Raw genomic sequence first — 19096 nt, 5'->3', positions numbered from 1 at the left:
TGGGGAAAGGATTCCCTATTTAATAAATGGTGCTGGAAATATTGGCTAGCCATAAGTAGAAAGCTGAAACTTGATCCTTTCCTTACTCCTTATACAAAAATTAATTCAAGATGGATTAGAGACTTAAATGTTAGACCTAATACCATAAAAACCCTTGAAGAAAACCTAGCTAATACCATTCAGGACATAGGCATGGGCAAGGACTTCATGTCTAAAACACCAAAAGCAACGGCAACAAAAGCCAAAATGGACAAATGGGATCTAATTAAACTAAAGAGCTTCTGCACAGCAAAAGAAACTACCATCAGAGTGAACAAGCAACCTACAGAATGGGAGACAATTTTTGCAATGTATTCATCTGACAAAGGGCTAATATCCAGAACCTACAAAGAACTCAAACAAATTTACAAGAAAAAAACAAACAACCCCATCAAAAAGTGAGCAAGGGATATGAACAGACATTTCTCAAAAGAAGACATGCATACAGCCAACAGACACATGAAAAAATGCTCATCATCACTGGCCATCAGAGAAATGCAAATCAAAACCACAATGAGATACCATCTCACACCAGTTAGAATGGCATCATTAAAAAGTCAGGAAACAACAGGTGCTGGAGAGGATGTGGAGAAACAAGAACACTTTTACACTGTTGGTGGGATTGTAAACTAGTTCAACCATTATGGAAAACAGTATGGCGATTCCTCAAAGATCTAGAATTAGAAGTACCATATGACCCAGCCATCCCATTACTGGGGATATACCCAAAGGATTATAAATCATGCTGCTATAAAGACACATGCACTCGTATGTTCATTGCAGCACTATTCACAATAGCAAAGAGTTGGAATCAACCCAAATGTCCATCAGTGACAGACTGGATTAAGAAAATGTGGCACACATACACCATGGGATACTATGCAACCATAAAAAAGAATGAGTTTGTGTCGTTTGTAGGAACATGGATGCAGCTGGAAACCATCATTCTCAGCAAACTATCACAAGAACAGAAAACCAAACACCGCATGTACTCACTCATAGGTGGGAACTTAACAATGAGATCACTTGGACTCGGGAAGGGGAACATCACACACCGGGGCCTATCACGGGGAAGGGGGAGGGGGGAGGGATTGCATTGGGAGTTATACCTGATGTAAATGACGAGTTGATGGGTGCAGCACACCAACATGGCACAAGTATACATATGTAACAAACCTGCACATTATGCACATGTACCCTAGAACTTAAAAGTATACTAATAATTTAAAAAAGAAGAAGAGAATGCAAAAAAAATAAAAATAAAAACAAAAATAAAAAATCAGAGTGGACTACTCTTAGTAGGCTGTAAGAAATTTGGTTCTCTTATTTTAAACTACTACACTGAACTTTCTCGGTCACCTAACTTATCCAAAATAGAAACTAAATTCAATTTCTTTGTATCTTCAAATTTGAAAGGACTTTCTGGTTTTCTTGATTCAAAAATGTGTTCAAATATATAAAATTAGGAAAAGAAGAAACATTAAACAGAAATTCAATTAATTTAAGAAGTGATTATAATGATACATTTATAATTCTTTCACTTTTGCTTGACTTTATGTTAAAATCATCACATCTTAGAAAGAAAACATCTATAAATATTTTATTCGTATTTTCTGGACTCTGGATTTGTTTCCAAAGACATTCTTTAACTGGCTGTACTTATCAGCTCCCTAAAGGTCCTGTCCCAATCATGTAATATCACATTTTTAACTTGTCTGCCTATTCATTTTTGTATGTTTGCTGTCTCCCACTCACTACTCCCAACTATAATGTAAGCTCTGTGACCACATGAGCTCTGGTCGTCATGATCACCCTCATGATTAGCAGAGTCTTAGTCACTTCCCTGTATCATCAGGGTTTGTGTAGGCATTTAGTATTATACACATTCATTGAATAAATACATAAAATACTTGCCTGAACTATAGCAAATAATTTTTTCTCTCTTGGCTTCAATTGTTGCCCCTCTAAAAATAGAAAAGTTTATCTATTTCCAATTTATTATTATTATTATTATTATTTAGAGACAGAGTCTCACTCTGTCACCCAGGCTGGAGTATGGTGGCGTGATCTCAGCTCACCGCAACCTCCATCTCCTAGGTTCAAGCGATTCTCCCACCTCAGCTTCCCGAGTACCATACAGGCCAGGCTGGTCACAAACTCCCGACCTCTGGTGACCCACCCGCCTCACCCTCCAAAAGTACTAAGATTACAGGCATGAGCCATCGCACACAGCCTATTTCAATGTTTTTTAAAAATGTGTTTCTCCAAATCACAAGGTTCATTAGAGCTCTCTCAGAGTGTGAAAGGGGAAACCAAAACAAGCAGCGGTCTAGGCTGCCTACTGCCCTCTCAGTAGGGCAAATCATTTTTTATCTGTTTTTTTCCTGGGGGTGCATGTTGAGGAAGGAAGATGGTTCTAAGTGAGAGTTTGCTTTAAAAATGTGTACTGCTTTTATGATGTTTTAAAGAAACTTCTAAACTAGATTATTTCCATAAATCTGTCCAGAGTCCAGCTCTGATTTACAGATGATGTTCATAGGTGTGTTTTTGTTATTGTTGTTGTTTAATTTCACATGCTTGGAAAAACACTGAAAGAAATAATTATCTTCTCTGATACTGTATAAACTTTAACCTAGAAGTGATAGCACATGTGTCTTATCAAAAGACAAAAATGCCCTGTGTATCTGGACCAGTCTGTGGACCTTTTACACGGTACCGAAGTACCCATTGTTGATTTCCGGCTGGTGCTCAGGTCTGCTACTTCTTTGCCTGCTTGCCCAATTCAGATCAAATATTGAAACAACCACCCAGTGATAAGGATCAAGTAGAAATACTGTATCTAGAGCAGCTATTCAGTACTTGTTGAGAAACTAAGAAAAATGCTCAGCTATCTTTGATCTTAGTAAGAGTAACCTTGCAGTTGAATGCCTGCTGAATTCATCCTATTTCTGTTCTTACAATGGCGACTTGACTTCAATTACTACTATTGTTGTTATGATTATTATACATTTATTCTAATTTTTATTACAGTAGTTGTTTCACTGATGCTTTTGACAATGACATGAAACTAACTGAAGGTACAGGACTTGAATATCCTTGAAACCAGTTTTGTCTTAAACAGTTGAGAAGGTGCTCTCCCATTTTAATTGTTTTGTCAAACTGAGCATGTGGGCTAAATAGTATAAAATAAGTAATACTTTTAATTTAGCAGGTATTTGGATTGAGGAAAGTTGAAGTTTTTCATTGGGTTTCATATTTGCCAAATATATTTCAAAAATATTTGGCAAAACATTTTTGGTAAAACGAGTCACGCACCAAAAATATTTATGAAATCTGGAACAATCTGAGCTAGTATTCAAACTGCCTATTTTTGTGAATACCAAGAACAACAACTATTATCACTGAGCAGATATTAATATCACACATTAATTAGGTACTGTTCTAAATTACATCATTTAATTATCACAGTAACCTTGTCAATTGAGTATCATTAGGTACTGTTGAGACTCAGAGAAGTTAAGTCAGAGACCACAAGTCACACAGCCTTCAAATGGTCCAACCATGTTTCCAACTCAGATATAGCCAACTCCTTAGCCTATTCTTTGCCTATATTTCAAGGCCTTAAAACTGATACTAGAATTTTTTAATCGCCACAGGCATTACCAGTCCAAGTAAGAGAAACAGAACTGGTAATGAGACGTCCTGAAGCAGAATTTACCATGTAAAAACAGGAGACTTTCTCTTGCTGAATTCCCTATTTATACCTTTCCAGAATTCTTGGGAAAGAAAACAAGCGAAATTCATCAAAAATGTACCATCTCATTACTCTATTTTCCCAATATGTGAAAATAAAAAATCATTACAAAGTAATTAGAAAAGCACTACAATAAGCCAGTTAATTTCTTCTGTTGCTAATTGAAATCAAGAAAACAAGAAAAAAAAGCATAAAAATAAGAAGATGAGTTAAGCATTATTGAATTTATCCAACATAAAATACTAACATAGAGGAAAATACTACTGTAGGAACAGTATTAGTATCCTTCTAAAGATAGAGCATGTAAATATTTGATTCATAATTCAAATGAATGATTTTTAAATTCTGGTTGAGTTAATGCCATTTTCTAAGAAATGTGAACAGTAAATACTTGTTCTTTTTTTCTGGTCAGAAACAAAGAAACTTGCTAACCAATTAATTCCAAAGCAATTTCAGTTATCTGCCTTTTAAGCACGATCATCCAACCTCTACTGATCATTTCGGAGACAAAGAAGAGTCTCATTAAGGCAAAGCTCTTAAAACTTTTCTTAAAGGATAATTATGAAGGGAGAATCTCATAAGAACACAAGAACCTAATGGTCCAATGTGAAAAGACTTTTTTTCTAAAGAGGAGCAAAAATGAAAATAACAATAGGAATAAAAGCCACGCATAGATTGTTATAGGCTATTTTAACTTTGGTAGATATTGCCACCTTTTTGGATTATTGCTATAATTGCTTATATCTTAAGTAAGACTGGGTTTTAGAGTCTGACTGTTTTTTGCACCAACAATGTTAGTAGCAGCCAATCTAAACTTCTTACAACAGGATTTTGAAAATTCTTTAGAGATAAATGCTTGAATTACTTAACTAAATAGAATCTCTCTCTCAATCTCACCCCCCCACCCCAACACACACACACACACACACACACACACAGACATATACACACACACCATTTTTTTCTTACATTTATAATTTATTCCCCCGAGATGAAAAATAACATGGCTTATCAGATAGAAAAGGACTTTGTGGGATGATTCTTAGCTAATGCAACTTTACCAATGATGGGGGTTCAACAACTAAGTTAACTTAGTTATGCAATTATTTTTAAAAAGTAATAATTCCACCAAATTTTTCCCCTTGATCTGAATCCTCAAATCACGATATGATACAGAAACTCTAGTATTCTCTTAGAGTCTTTCAAAATTCTCAAATATAAATCAATTTAAATCAGTTTGTAATTAATGTCTACATTAATAGATTTTAAGTATATGCATGTATGTATAATATGCAAACTCTTCAGAGATTAAAGGAAATAGCATGTGAAAATGTAATTTCTTAGGATTCTATAATTCCCAAGCTATTACTAGGTTAGTTGGGGCTCATATTCCAAAATTTTAATCAATAAATAAAAGAAATTTTAGGAAGATGGGGTTTATTTATTTAGTAGTATTTAATTCATTTATTCAAGAAATATTAACGGCCTACTCTGTCACAAGGAGAAACTATTGAGCCACAAGGGTGTAAAACTACAGTCCTGTCCTGAAAGAATTTAAAGTCTAGTAGGAGAAAGATGTTTTAAAAAAATTAAAACACAATTTTTAAAAAACACAAAATAACTGTTAATAAGAACAATGAATAGAGGAAAGTACTTCACCCTTACAGGGGTGGATAATGCGTACCTGCCCAAGCCTGAAATCTAAGGAAGCTTTTTTTAGAAAATGTGCTAAGTTGAACATTAAAAGATACACAGATGTTGTATGGACGCATCATTTCAGACACAGAAGATGGGGGAAGGCAAAAGCATTCTGGCTTGAGAAAGCTGAGAAGATTCAAGTTACCAAAGGTAGTACTTTATGTTTGGGGTGGAAGAACATGATTGGAAATAAGAGACAAGACTTAGAGACCCGAGAGAGACAAATCATGAAGTGCTCTGTTTGTTATACTAAGGATTTTCTATTTTATCCCGAAGGCTAGGTTATTTTAATCCCTAGAATTAGATTTCATTAGACTAAGTAAAAAAGGAAGGGAGGGTGGGAAAAAATTCACAGGTAACGGGAAAACTGAGTACCAGAAATGAAGGCCTCAGTTAAACTCTGTCAGCAAGGACAGAAAGAAGAAACTAGATTTGAGAGCTATTTTCAAGGTAAACATAATAGGACATGGTAGAAAACTTGATGTTGGGGATGAAGGTGAGAGAAGTGCCAAGGATAACGGCCTCATTTTTAGTTAGGGTGATGGAAGGCTAGCCATCCTATTCATGGAGATAAGTAATTCAGGTGAAGAAGCAGGTATTGGGGAGAATGATGATGAAATCAGACATGTTAAGGTTAAAATGCCTTAGGAAAATTTAAGTGTGCTATCTTATAAATAGATGAACATAGCCTGGATTGAAAAAAAAAAAAAAAAGAGTTCTAAGTTGGAAACTGTATCAGTCTGCTAGGGTTTCCTAGAATACCACAGATTGGGTGACTGAAACAACAGAAATGTATTTTCTCACAGTTCTGGAAGCTGGAATTTCAAGATCAAGGTGCCAGCAAGCTTGCTTTCTGGTGAGGCCTCTCTTTCCTGGCTTGTAGACAGACACCTTCTCCTTGCGTCCTCACATGGCCTTTCTCTGTGCGCATGTGCTCTCCTGCTCTCTCCCAGTGCTCATGAGGACACCAGCCCTATGGGATTATGTCCCCAATCTTATGACCTCATTTAACCTTAATTACCTTCTTAAAGGCCCTGTCTCTACATTCAGTCACCTTGGGAGTTAGGGCTTTGGCATATGAGTTTTGGGAGAGGACATAATTCAGTCCAAAACAAAAGCATTGATTAAATGACAGGACAGACATGATTATCATCATTTCACAAATGGAAAGGCTGGGGTTGGAAATGTTAAATTGCTTGTGCAGTTACAGAGACAGCATTTGAAATGAAGTGATAGAGTGAACAGGACAAGTATCCCTGCCTATAAGGTACAACCTGAACAACAATAGCAACAACAGCATAACACAAGTCAACAGAAAATTAGCACAAGGATAGGTAAATTACACAACATAAGTCAACAGAAAATTAGCCAAGTAGGTTGTGGAGGCCTCAAAGAACAACACTAATTTCTTACTGAGTTTCCAAAATGAATGGGATTAAATGGTGCCAGCCAACTTCAGAGGACAAGTTCTCTCATGACAATGAACGAGAATTTGCAGACATTTTCTCAGGACATCAAACACAACTCCAGATCTTATGGATAATGTCCCAGGGAACCTTTAATACCTTTACAGAATGAGCCTCACTGTTTGTAACTCTGAAGAATGAAGGGAGAAGCACCTGCCTCAGCTGTGATTTGAAGCTGAGGTTCCAGGAAAACTAGGTATTTCAAAGCCAGCTTCGGCTTGCACCTATATACCTGCGTCTCAAGCTGTGTTCAAACACATGAATTGTTCACTGCGCAATATGATGATTATCCAGCTTTCACCAGAGGGCTGTGCAAGAACAAAAGGCTCAGGGGTAAAGGAGAATTTTATTATTAGTTTGCTATTCTTATGAAACATTCATATAGCAAAGGAATTGCCTTGCTGTTAAAAGAAATTTTGTTAAGGAAACTTTATGAAAAAGATGCTTACATTGCCTTTAAAGTAACTATACAGGTATTTAGAAGAAAAAATAGAATTTTATTTAAAAAAGGACTGAGTTGGGCACTGAGTTCAGAACCACATTTTCAAAGAGTAAGGAAAACTGTAGACACTTATTGAACTAACTTAAAATTCCATGAGCATGGATTCCAGCATTAATTATATGTCAAGCAAAATGTATTTTATTATGGCACATGTGCTGATGTTGGAGACTTCCCATTTCTTCTCTGCTACATTTTGAGTTATTTTGAACCCCAGGCCCAATTAAAATGGGTAGTACAAGCACATCTGTTGAATGTGCACAGTTCATCAGGATTGTTAGGTTCCCAAATGCAATCAGGGTGTTACTTTCAATGTGGCCTCTTCTCCCATCTACTCTCCCAATGCCACCCACTGCCATTTGTCTAAACAAACCAAGGAAGCCAGACCCTTTGAAACTGTGATGTTAGTCCCACTTTCTCAAGTGAAGAAGGGGTGGAGGAGAAGTGAGTCAGGTGTATGATTTGCATCATCAGAACAGATTCCACAGTTCTATTATTTTTGTAGGCTGTGTAAGGGAGAGAAAAGTGTCCCTGCTTATCAGTATTTCACACAAAGTTATATTTAAGGCTGGGCATGGTGGCTCATGCCTGAAATCCTAACACTCTGGGAGGCCAAGGCCAGATTGTTTGAGCCCAAGAGTTCCACACCAGCCTGGGCAACACAGGGACACCCTACCTCTACAAAAAATTTAAAAATTAGCCAGACATGGTGGTGCATGCCTGTGGTCCCAGTTACTCAGGAGGTTGAGGTGGGAGGTTCAGTTGAGCCTATGAAGTAAAGGCTGCAGTTAGCCATGATCACACCAGTGCACTCCAGTGTGGGTAACAGAGTGAGATCTTGTCTCAAAAAAATACATATATATATACACACACACATACACATACACACACACATATATTATACATATATACATATATATATAAATATATCAATGTATGTATGTATAAAATACACACACACACACACACACACACATATATACATACATATAAAGTTGGAATGAAGCCTTTGGAAAGAAAGAAGGCAACCTGGAGAACATGAGACTTCCGAGTGTTAGGAACCAGGAAGCAAGAGAAAAAGATGAAAGAAAAACAGGGCAGGAAGGTGGCAGAAGATAATTCCTCGATTGCATGAGTCTCGGGCTAACCCCTCAGCTGGTATCCATGTTAAAACATCAGGAGGTGGCACAGCACAAGGCTGAAGAGCAAGGGCTGAGGAGTCAGACATGCTTGGATCTGAATCCCCATTCCCCTGGGTGGATGACTTTGGGCAATTTATTCCACCTCCATGAATCACAGTATCCTCATCTGTGAGAAGGAGGAAATCAGATGACCTGGAGCTGAGGTAAGGAGTGACTAAAACAGCCACGCAAAATGCTCGGAAACACCTGGCACAGAGTAAATGCTTGATAACTTCATAAAAGAATAAAATTACAGAGCCCTGGAACTGGAAGGCAGCTTACTAAACCTCACCAATGCCAACATTTGACAGAGGAGGAAGGTGAAGAACCAAAGCATGCAGGTTCTTGCCAGAGTTGGTGAAAGTAGAAAACAGTCTTTCAAATCATGTTTCAATGGATTTTAGAACACAGAATATGGTGCTTTGCAAGGAGCCCTGAGTTGTCCAGAACGCTAGGCTCTTGTCATAGGTCTTTGGCCAAGTTTCTCTATCACTCAGTGTCCTCACCTAATAAATGTAAGGGTGGGAGAAATTACCTCAAAGTATTGTTCAGCTCCATGCTCTTGTAATATTCTTCCACTGAGAATATGAGTAAAATTACACTCAGGGAATGTGTTCAGCTGGAGTGGGAAGGACAGGGACTATTTGGAAGCTCAGGATGCCACAGAAGAAAACAGAACAAGGTGAAGATTTTGACAAAGGAAAAGTGGCTGGAGCTAAGGCTTTCTTGGGGATCAGGAAAGGAGAAAACCAGAATGAGCAAAAAGGGAAGTGGGATACAGAAGGGCCTCATAGATAGCTGTGTCTTCCAAAGTGTGCCCAGGGCTAAAATTCCACCTGTTTCTTTTGTTTATATAATTAACAAGCACATATGGAGTGTAGTGGTGGAGGGAGAGGGGGGTTACTATTAAGCTATTCACGGCAAAGTGCTTAATTTAGAAAAATGATAAATAAAATAACTTTACACTAAAGCAGTAAGTGTATTTTGTAATGCAAAGAGGACAGTCCCTTCTCTTAAACCCCATTATTTGATAAATTTAACATGTGAACATGTTACATGTTAACATGTGAGTAGGCTGGAACATGTGACCATATGTTACATGTTAACATATGAGTAGGCTGGAAGGAGTTTTATGTATTTACATGTAGGCTTGAGGTAGGAGACAAGACTTAACTCCAGAGGTGGGGCTCAGACACTGGACCAAGTTAAGGACTAGCTAAAACAAGAATGGGGCAGAAGCAGCTTTCTGTAATTGTGTGTGCCATGTCAATTTGCCATTGCCATGACAACACCCAAATGTTACTGCTCCTCTCCATGGCAACAACCCAATGACCTGAAAGTGACCATACCACTTCTAAAAATTTCTGCATAATTCACCCCTTAATTTGCGTATAATTAAAGGTGGATATAAATACGACTGCAAAGCTGCCTCTGAGCTGCTACTCTGGGCTCACTGCGTACGAGTAGCCCTGCTCTGCGAGGAGCAATACCTCTGCTGTTGCTCTACATTGCAGCTTCGATAAAAGTTGCTAACACCTCTGGGTCACCCTTGAATTTTTTTTTTTTTTTTTTTTTTTTGAGACGGAATCTCACTCTATCACCAGACTGGAGTGCAGTGGCACAATCTCGGCTCACTGCAACCTTTGTCTCCCAGGCTCAAGCAATTCTCCTGCCTCAGCCTCCTGAGTAGCTTGGACTACAGGTGCCCGCCACCATGTCCAGCCAATTTTTTGTGTGTTTTTAATAGAGACAGGGTTTCACCATGTTGGCCAGGATGATCTTGATCTCTTGAGCTCATGATCAGCCCACCTCGGCCTCCCAAAGTGCTGGGTTTACAGGCATGAGCCACTGCACCTGGCCTGACTTCTTCCCTGTCTGAAGCCAAGATCCCTGCCAGATTAAACCCCAATTTGGGGGCTCATGTATCCTGCATCAGGCTCCTGGGTTGACCATGTTTTTCTGTGAGATGAATGCAAGGAGCTCTGATTTCTTATTACAGGTGCAGGAAACTTCAGGGAAACTTATCTGCTCAACATAGTTTTTTCCCTCCATAGCTACCAGTTGACCCTGAGTGCAACACTGCTGTGTAACAGTACTCGTCATTGTAGGTGTTTGCACAAACAGATACCATCTGTGACTAATTTTAAGCTTATCTTTAAATATGTGACTGACCATAACTGTTAAGGGTTTTACTAAATATCATGACAAACAACTAATTATGATATAAATATATACCTATATACTCATATATATGCAGTGTTAATAACCTATTGCTAAAGACACAAGGTTTTTTTTAAATACAATTCATTGCTTAGCCATGCTCATCCACAAATGAAACCAAACAAAATAAGCCCTGATCTGGAGCAGTAAGTGGTGGCGAGGGAATAAAGAGAGGCAAAGAGAATGATCTCAGCCTAACTCTCAAGAGTTTTGGGTCAAGGTTCCCCAAAATCCTACTGCCCCAGAATAAGATCCCCCTTATTCTGCATCTTAGGGTTTTCTCGCCTGAAATGCAATCAGGACATTTCCTGAAGCTGCACTTCTTTCTGACTCTTAGGTTTTTAACTGTCTCAGCTAGTTTTTATTAAACCGATTGAGTATAGTACGTCTCAAAACTTTTAACGATTTTAAAAATACTACCTTTTCTCTTTCACATTCCCTAATTAAAACCAGGCTAGATTCTATCGTTTCCTTGTATATATTTTTAGACAACAAAAAATCTTCAACCCATCTTGTCCAATTTAGAACTTCATTTTCTCCTCTAACTTGACAGATACCTCACCCACCCCATCCACCTCCCACCCTCGCACCCCTAGACTCCAGTACTAGCCAAGATCTAGCTTGGGAATAGAAGATATGATCTATTATTTCACTCTTCTTCTCTTTCTCTTTTGGCTGTACCTTTTCTTAGCTATGAGTGGGAGGAAAAGAGAAAGAGAAAAGTGACCCTCACACTTGATAGGGCAAGCGATTGCAGTCCCCTCTCTGTGAGCTCAGATCCTCCACCAAGGCCCCTGTAGCTTCGTGGTCAAAGCTGTTTACCTTGGGGTTACCATGGGTGAGTTCTTTGGGAAGCCTTGGAGAACCTCCCCACCAGGAGATCTGGCTCTGGCTCAACCTCTACCTATACAAAGAGTGGATCACATATAACTACCTTTTATAAGTTTATTTAAACCTTGAGTAACATCCACCCCACAAACCCCTGTTTTGTCAAACTGCAGGGGTGCAGGAATGCAGGTTGCTCCTTTGCCACGCCTTTGCTCCATCCTGGTCTTGCTTTTTCTTCATGTTCACAGAAGCCTAGAGAAAATCAACAAACTCTCTTTCAGAGCAGAAGTCTAAACTGGGGTAACAGTCTCTTACTGCATACACTCAAATCACTATAAATGGCTCAACTTGAGCTTCCTTCCCCACTGGACTTGGAAAGGTTAAGTGGACATTGTGGACTCACTCTATTCCTCACTGGGCTAATGACTCATGACTCTCAAACACCCCCACCTGTAAATATATGGAGAAGATAATGCTTGTTGTACCATAGCCATTTTATCCATTTCCTGATAAGCCTTGAAGAGTTATCTGACCCCCAATTGGTTTTTCATTTACTTGTTTTTGTCTTCTTGTTGTCAATTTTTGCCACCCTTTTGAAATATAGGTAACTATTATCTCTTCACTCTTAGGTCTTGGTAGCCAACTCCAGGGCAACAAGGGAAAGTAACACTCAATATGCTAATACAGATGCTTCCTCATCCAAAGCCATTGGCCCTTTTTCAGGCATTTCAGTCCTCAGATATTACCAATAGGGTAGAGCTGAAGTTTTTAGGTCCCAAGAACAGCCACATGTACCGTCTCCTTCACTGCCCTCAGCCATCAGACCCTTTGTTTCGCCCTGTGTTATGTAAGCCCTAAAAAAGTTTGTTTGCCACTTATTACTACAACATTTTCACTCAGAGAGCATCTCCTATCAGATACTCAGACATGTGGCTAGACAAAGCAACAGATGGTACATAGGCCTATTCACACTTTTAAATGAGTCAAGAAGTATGTTAGTAGTAATAAAATAACAATAAAATTTTAGCAGTGTCACAGAATATACATGTCCAAATAAGCTGGATCAAATCATTTTTGGAATACCTTTTGGGACTTTTTATGATCCATGAAAAAAGACATGTTAATTACTTTTACAGTTTTTTGATCTGAAATATTGTACTCAAATTGACTATTCATCTAATTCACCAGACTTGGCTCCAGATGACTTTTATTTATTTTCAGTAATTAGATTTGCCCCAAAATATCCTCAGGGATACCCCCCGAGAATGTTTAAAAAATGTGCTTTCCATTCTAAAGGCAACTCAAACAAACAAGTGGAAAAAGAAAAGAAAGACAAAGAAAGTTGGCATATTCATTAGTTTTTACCATAGCAACAAACAGCCCCACAGTTTCCGTGGCTTATGGCAACAGAGTTTATTTCTCATTCATGTAGGACTCAGGCTGCAGACTTGCTGTCGTCCTGCTTGGCTCCACCTGACTCTGTGCATCAATGCTCAGCTTGGCTCCACATTGTCTTCTCATTCCAGGACTAAAGGAACAGCCCCTTACGGGGACATGCTGTTCTCCCGGAAGAAAGCAGAAGCCAAATTAAACCAAACCAGAGGCCAGACCAAATCACAATAACCCATGTAAAGCATCTCCGTGGTCATGAGTATAGTTTGCATCCAGTCACATTCTGCTGACCAAAGCGAATCACATGACCAACCTGACAAGGGATGAAGAAGTAAATTCTACCTACAGGAAGGTACTGGAAGCCACATGACAAAGAGTCTAGATGTATAATCTTCTACAGAGGAGAAAACATGGAGCTGGGAACAATAATGAAATCTACCACACGGTGTGGGAACAGTGGGAACATCATGAGTATATAACATTCCAAAGAGACTGCTTTGGAAATTATCAGAATGATTAACCTCATAAATTATGGTAGGGGTATAAACCAAGTCAGCTTCATGCCTTATGGGCTCCTGTCATAAATTTAAGGTTCTAAAAATATATACAACATCTAGGGTATTGTTTTAATCATTTTCTGAACTCGTTTCCTTTGTGAATAGTTTTATATTTGAGTTGTTATGAAGTATTTTATTGATAAACATATATTGCAGAATACTGATTGGAAAGTGCATATCTGCAGACTTGCCCTATATAATGCTCTTTATATGCAAAAGTCAACAGTTAGTGCTGCTATTTCTGAAAGAGCAAATCAATATTCTAAAAATGGGCTAGTCAGAAAAAATTATCTTTGCAAGGATTGTATAACATATCAAGTTCCTCAGTTGAGGAAAATACTAAATAAATCTCTTAGCCACTAAGAGGTAAAATAAAGTTGCTAATGCTAAATAGGCATGCTTTTCATTTCTTAGCCACACTATTAAAATCTTAAAATTAACAATTATATTTTAGGTATTGAATTGTAGTCTTTATTTGTCCCAGAGTCCTAAATACACTTGAAAAAGTCATATTCTGGAAGCCACCTGTGCTCACTAAAAATCCGTCTCCTGATCCACATACCTCAGCCCAAACAAAGTAGCAAAATATACAAGATGAAATGGGAAGGGGAAGCCCTGGAGTGATCTGAAATCACTCATCTCTATCATGTAGCTGAATTCTTTTCTGTTACTGGATGTTGTTTCCCCTCTTGACCCACAGAAAATACACAAGTGAGTAAAATTCTAGGACAGTCCCTGAGATGTGCAATATCCTGCTGTTGAAAACTAAAATTAAGGCCTGGATTGAAGGAGTTTATGAGGCAAAGAGGGGTGGGATGGTGTGATTACTCTGTTCTGTCCTGCTGGTAGACTGATGGAATATGAACTATTTGTACTTTTCCTGCGGCTCTAGCAAGTCCCTCATCATGCGACCAGAAGCAACTACATGCATGAAGAAATGTAGAAAAGTTCTAATTTTCAAGAAAATCTCCATTCTATGCTAGCTGAGGTTGGTGACTATCTCTGTATTTCTGAGTCCACTATAATTCACTTCACTTAAATACCTCCGTGACATCCTATAAAAAATTTGCTCAGTCACCTGGATTATGTTTCTTTCCCTCTTCCTTACTGCCTACCACACTTAATACTGTCAAAATCTTCTTTAATCATCTAGATTTTATGCATTCATCCTCATTTTAATGTTGTCATAACTTACACTTTATGAAGCATTAAGGTATGTGTACAAAATAATACCAAATTGAATCACAGCTGGATATTGCAGACATTAGGGTAAACAGGTCTCTGGCATTTTAAGATTTACCTCACAGTTCATGCAAAATCACATTGCCTGCATCTTAAAAGCCCAGTCTTTTAATAGCAAGTCTTACTTGATACTTCTCAGTCCCTTGACCTTAAACTTTTTATTTTTAAACATTTTTGGCATAAGCAATATTGCCTCTCCCAGGTTACGGCATCTTTTGAAAAGGATTTCTGTAATCCTTAAAAAAGAGTGGCCAGCTATTCTACAATCTTATAGACAGAGGCAATAGATAAAAACTACAATATTTAGGATTTACTGCTTCCTTATAGTGAAAGTCACTGACACAGAACTGAGTAACCTTCCAACCAAAACTTCGTAGTTCAACCTTTTCCATAGTTGTTTAAAATTAAGGGGCATGTTAATTTCCCTTGTCGTTTAAAGTTTCTGTGCCCGAAAATACAGGAATAGAATAATTGACCTCTCGTGTTCATCTCCAGCACGCTATGATTTCAATTCTGCAGTGTACAAAAACAAACTCTTTACACGTCAAGTAAAAAGCCATGGATCTTGAACCACATCTCACCAGGAGAACATGTAATCTTGGCAGGGATGCAGAGTTTGAATAAGGTATATTCTCCAAGGAAAATAATCACAACTGAATACACTGAGTTTTCTCAGCTTTTATGTTTTTTAGGATGTGGTCACTCTTCCCTGCTCGGTTTTAGGATGTAACTATCCCCTGCTCATTTTTATTTTGAGCAAGGAATCAAACTGAGTTTTTCCTCCTTGAACCAGCGAGAAGCAAATACATTGCTCATAAGAGAACAAGTTCATTTCAATAGAATAAAGAATAAGAGTATTATATGTACAAATTAACTAAACAATTCTGACAATCCCTATAACTCCAACCCTAAAATATATTATTTCTTTAATTATTTTGGTAAAAAATTATTGATTTTGTCTGTGCAAAATGACGATTCTTTTTATCATGTATGTAGCAGTTGGATAGTCATAGAGATATTTATGTACTAGATCAGTTTAAAAATACTTTAAAAAAGTACTCGGTGTTTTTTTTTTTTAAGTATTTTTAAACTGATCTAGTACACACTAGAATTAAGAGGACTGAAAGGAGAAAAGATGTGTTGTGAATTGAAATGAAGAAAAGCAGATCTCTTATTGATTCTTCACTCTTGGAATCTCATTAACTATCAGATGGAACTTGATGACTGTCAATGAATAAACAACATTTTCTCCATTCTAGGCTGTTAAACTGCCCAAAGCCACCAAATACAGATTAGTTTGAAATGCACTTATTGTTCCAGCTGGAGGTGGTTAAAAAAATCAGCTTTAGATACAAGAATTTTTTTCTCTCTCTTTCCTTCAGGCTGCTAAAGGATGCAGAAAATGAAGCTTATTTTAAAAGCTGGTATCAGAAGCTACTAGCTGCTCTCCAATTCTGTGCAGGTAAAGCCTTGAGTGATGAGTTTTCCAAGGAGCAGAAACTTATCAAAATTCTGGGAGATATTGGGGAAAAAGTCAAGTCTGCCAATGACCATCAAAGACAGGTTTGTTGAAATATTAATCTTCAGGTAGTAATTCTTTTAACTTTGGTTTACATTAAGTTTTAATTTCATTGTTTACAAAGCAAATTCGTTGACTACACTTAGATATAAGACACTTAAATCAATTACTTTAGTCAAGTTTTTTTGAGATATTAATCTTGAGGTAGTAATTTTTTTAACTTTGGTTTAAATTAAGTTTTAATTTCATTGTTTACAAAGCAAATTCCTTGACTACACTTAGATGTAAGATACTTAAATCAATTACTTTAGTCAAGTTTTTTTTCCCCCACCTACTGTTCTTAAGTTAATGATAATGTCAATCATCAGGACATGTTTTTTTGACCTAAATAGCCATGGGACACACAAACAGAACCTGAAAAGAAAAGACCAACTTTATAGGCAGTTTGACTAAACAAGCCTGATAAAGTCATCGCGTCAATATGGCGGCACAATTCAGACTCATGGAGAAATACATGAGGAGATGTTTTAGGGCACTTTTGTTGTTGTTGCTCAGCAAAGAACATTTTTTATGCAACAAATAAGATGAATTAAATGAAATAAATCAATGGCCTTAAGAACAGTAATACTTTTTATACTAAGATCTATGGATACTAGTCAAAATATGTGCCTCCTTCTCAGTGTTTATAATAATGGACCTGGTTATTATTTTTCTTGGAAGAATATTTGCTCTTTTTAATTATCTGCATCACTAGTTCCCTATACTGATATACACCATTAAGTAGTTTCTCTCAAGTTCAACATTCTAGATGCAGGGAGAGAGCGGACATTCATTCATTGTATTGAGAATATTATTCAATAATAATTAACTACCTACTTTAGACTAGGGGTTAAGGATAGAAAGATGACCAAAACATGAGTTTTGTCCTCAAAGGAACTCAGTTTCTCTCCACTTATAATCTAAAATCAACAAGAATTTTCAACAAAATGATATAAAAATAGTAGTAGGCAAAGTGTCCCAGAATTCTTTCTCAGCCCAGGATTTTTCTTGCTGGAAGTCTCTTCATTTAGTAGAAGTGCCAGAAACTATGCTACTTCACCTTCCTGGGAGAAAATGGAAAATAAAAAAGCAAAAGTTTGGAATTTATTCTTAAATGGGAGGTATATAAACTCCAGTACACAGTGGAGCCTTAAGGCATATAACAGGATAAGCAATGCAAAAAAAAAAAGTTCTATGATTTTTTAAATGTTACTATAAGTTCTTTAATTATTTTCTAATGGTAGACAAAAAGTTGATGGCAAGTTAAATAAATTGATTTAAAATTTACAGAAGTTTGTGTGAAGGTTTGGTCTTTATCTCTTACGTTTTAAAATCCTTCACATGTTTTTAAAATCCTTCACATGTACATTATAGTTAAATAATGCTGGCACTTTTTTTGATCATTTGCTTCAAGTACCAGAGTGATACTGACATTATTCACTCAGGTAAATATGCTTATCTTGCCTTGACTGGCTGCTTTTGTGATAACATCTCTTTACATAGGAAAACAGGAAGAGGAAAAGGAAGAGGTGGGAGAGGCATTTATAATTTCTCACAATTTAAGAAATAATAATTTCTCACGATTTAAGTTACTAATAGCTATTTTTCTACTTTAAAAAGCGCTAATTAAGCATAACTATATGAACTGGAAAGAGATTTTACTTAAATGAAGGGAGCATAGAGTCCTCTCCATGATATCCACCTGGTAAACCCAAGTATAGATGAGGCAAAGGAGAACAACCACACACAGAGGGCTGTAATGAATTTTTGTCTTTCCACTTTGCTCTTCTGGATTCTGGGAGCTGTGGATTCTATTATTTGCCAATAAGCCAGGAGTAAAAGCTAAGAAACTCTTGAGAGCTGAGTGAACATTATTAATATGATATCCTTGTCTTCTGCATTGGGCTCAAAAAGTTTCTTTTTTAATTTTCAATTTTAAAATGAGCAAAAAAAAAAAATTCTACCATAGTTACCTCATGCTAGCAAATAGTAAGTCTTTCTAATTTACTCTTTCTAACTACTTTTTTGTATCCATTAACTATTCCCCCTGCCTCCTGCTGCACTGACGACCCTTCTCAGCCTCTAGTAACCATCCTCCTACTCTCTGTCTCCATGAGTTCAATTGTTTTAAATTTAAACTGTCACAGCTAAGTGAGGACATGTGATATTTGTCTTCTTGTGTCTGGCTTATGTCACATAACATAATGACCTCCAGTTCCAACCATGTTGTTGCAAATGACAGGATCTCATTCTTTTTTATGGTTGGATAGTACTCCATTGTGTATATGTGAAAGTGGACTAAAAGAAGCTTTGTTTGTTTTGTGATGAACTGTTATTATTTCCTATCTCTTTCGTCATAGGATGCACAATTTAAAGGTGTTTTTTGTGATATCTGACCTGCCATGAGTATAGTGGAGTGTAGGAGGGAGGAAATATCAGAAATATACCCATTGACGTCCAGTAAACTATTTGTTCCTGCATATTATTATTTCTGACAATTATTACACAATTGATTTTTGTCATTGTTGTTACTATTGTATGTAATTTTTTTTGTAAAATGCACTATTACTATTGAGTGTAATTTTGAGAGTCACAAACTGAGATTTCAGGAAATTATCAGAAAAGGATCATGTTAATAATTACATAAAGCAGGGTTGGCTAC

The 19096-nt window shown here is 37.2% G+C and overlaps 1 protein-coding gene across 2 annotated transcripts in view; it reads left to right on the top strand.

Annotated features, from left to right (window-relative positions):
• LOC105481413 (phosphatidylinositol-4-phosphate 3-kinase catalytic subunit type 2 gamma) overlaps positions 1 to 19096 on the top strand; it is a 421186-nt gene that overhangs the window by 236785 nt on the left and 165305 nt on the right. For both annotated transcript variants that reach the window (XM_011741018.3, XM_024792846.2), the window contains one exon: positions 16259 to 16439. In XM_011741018.3, coding sequence (XP_011739320.2) covers positions 16259 to 16439 — 181 coding nt within the window. The remainder of the gene's footprint in view (positions 1 to 16258; positions 16440 to 19096) is intronic.

The sequence above is a fragment of the Macaca nemestrina genome, chromosome 10 (assembly GCF_043159975.1).
Source record: "Macaca nemestrina isolate mMacNem1 chromosome 10, mMacNem.hap1, whole genome shotgun sequence".
Lineage (NCBI taxonomy): Eukaryota > Metazoa > Chordata > Mammalia > Primates > Cercopithecidae > Macaca > Macaca nemestrina.
Note: the sequence above shows the minus strand (reverse complement) of the source record. Positions and strands in the feature narration are given on the sequence as shown.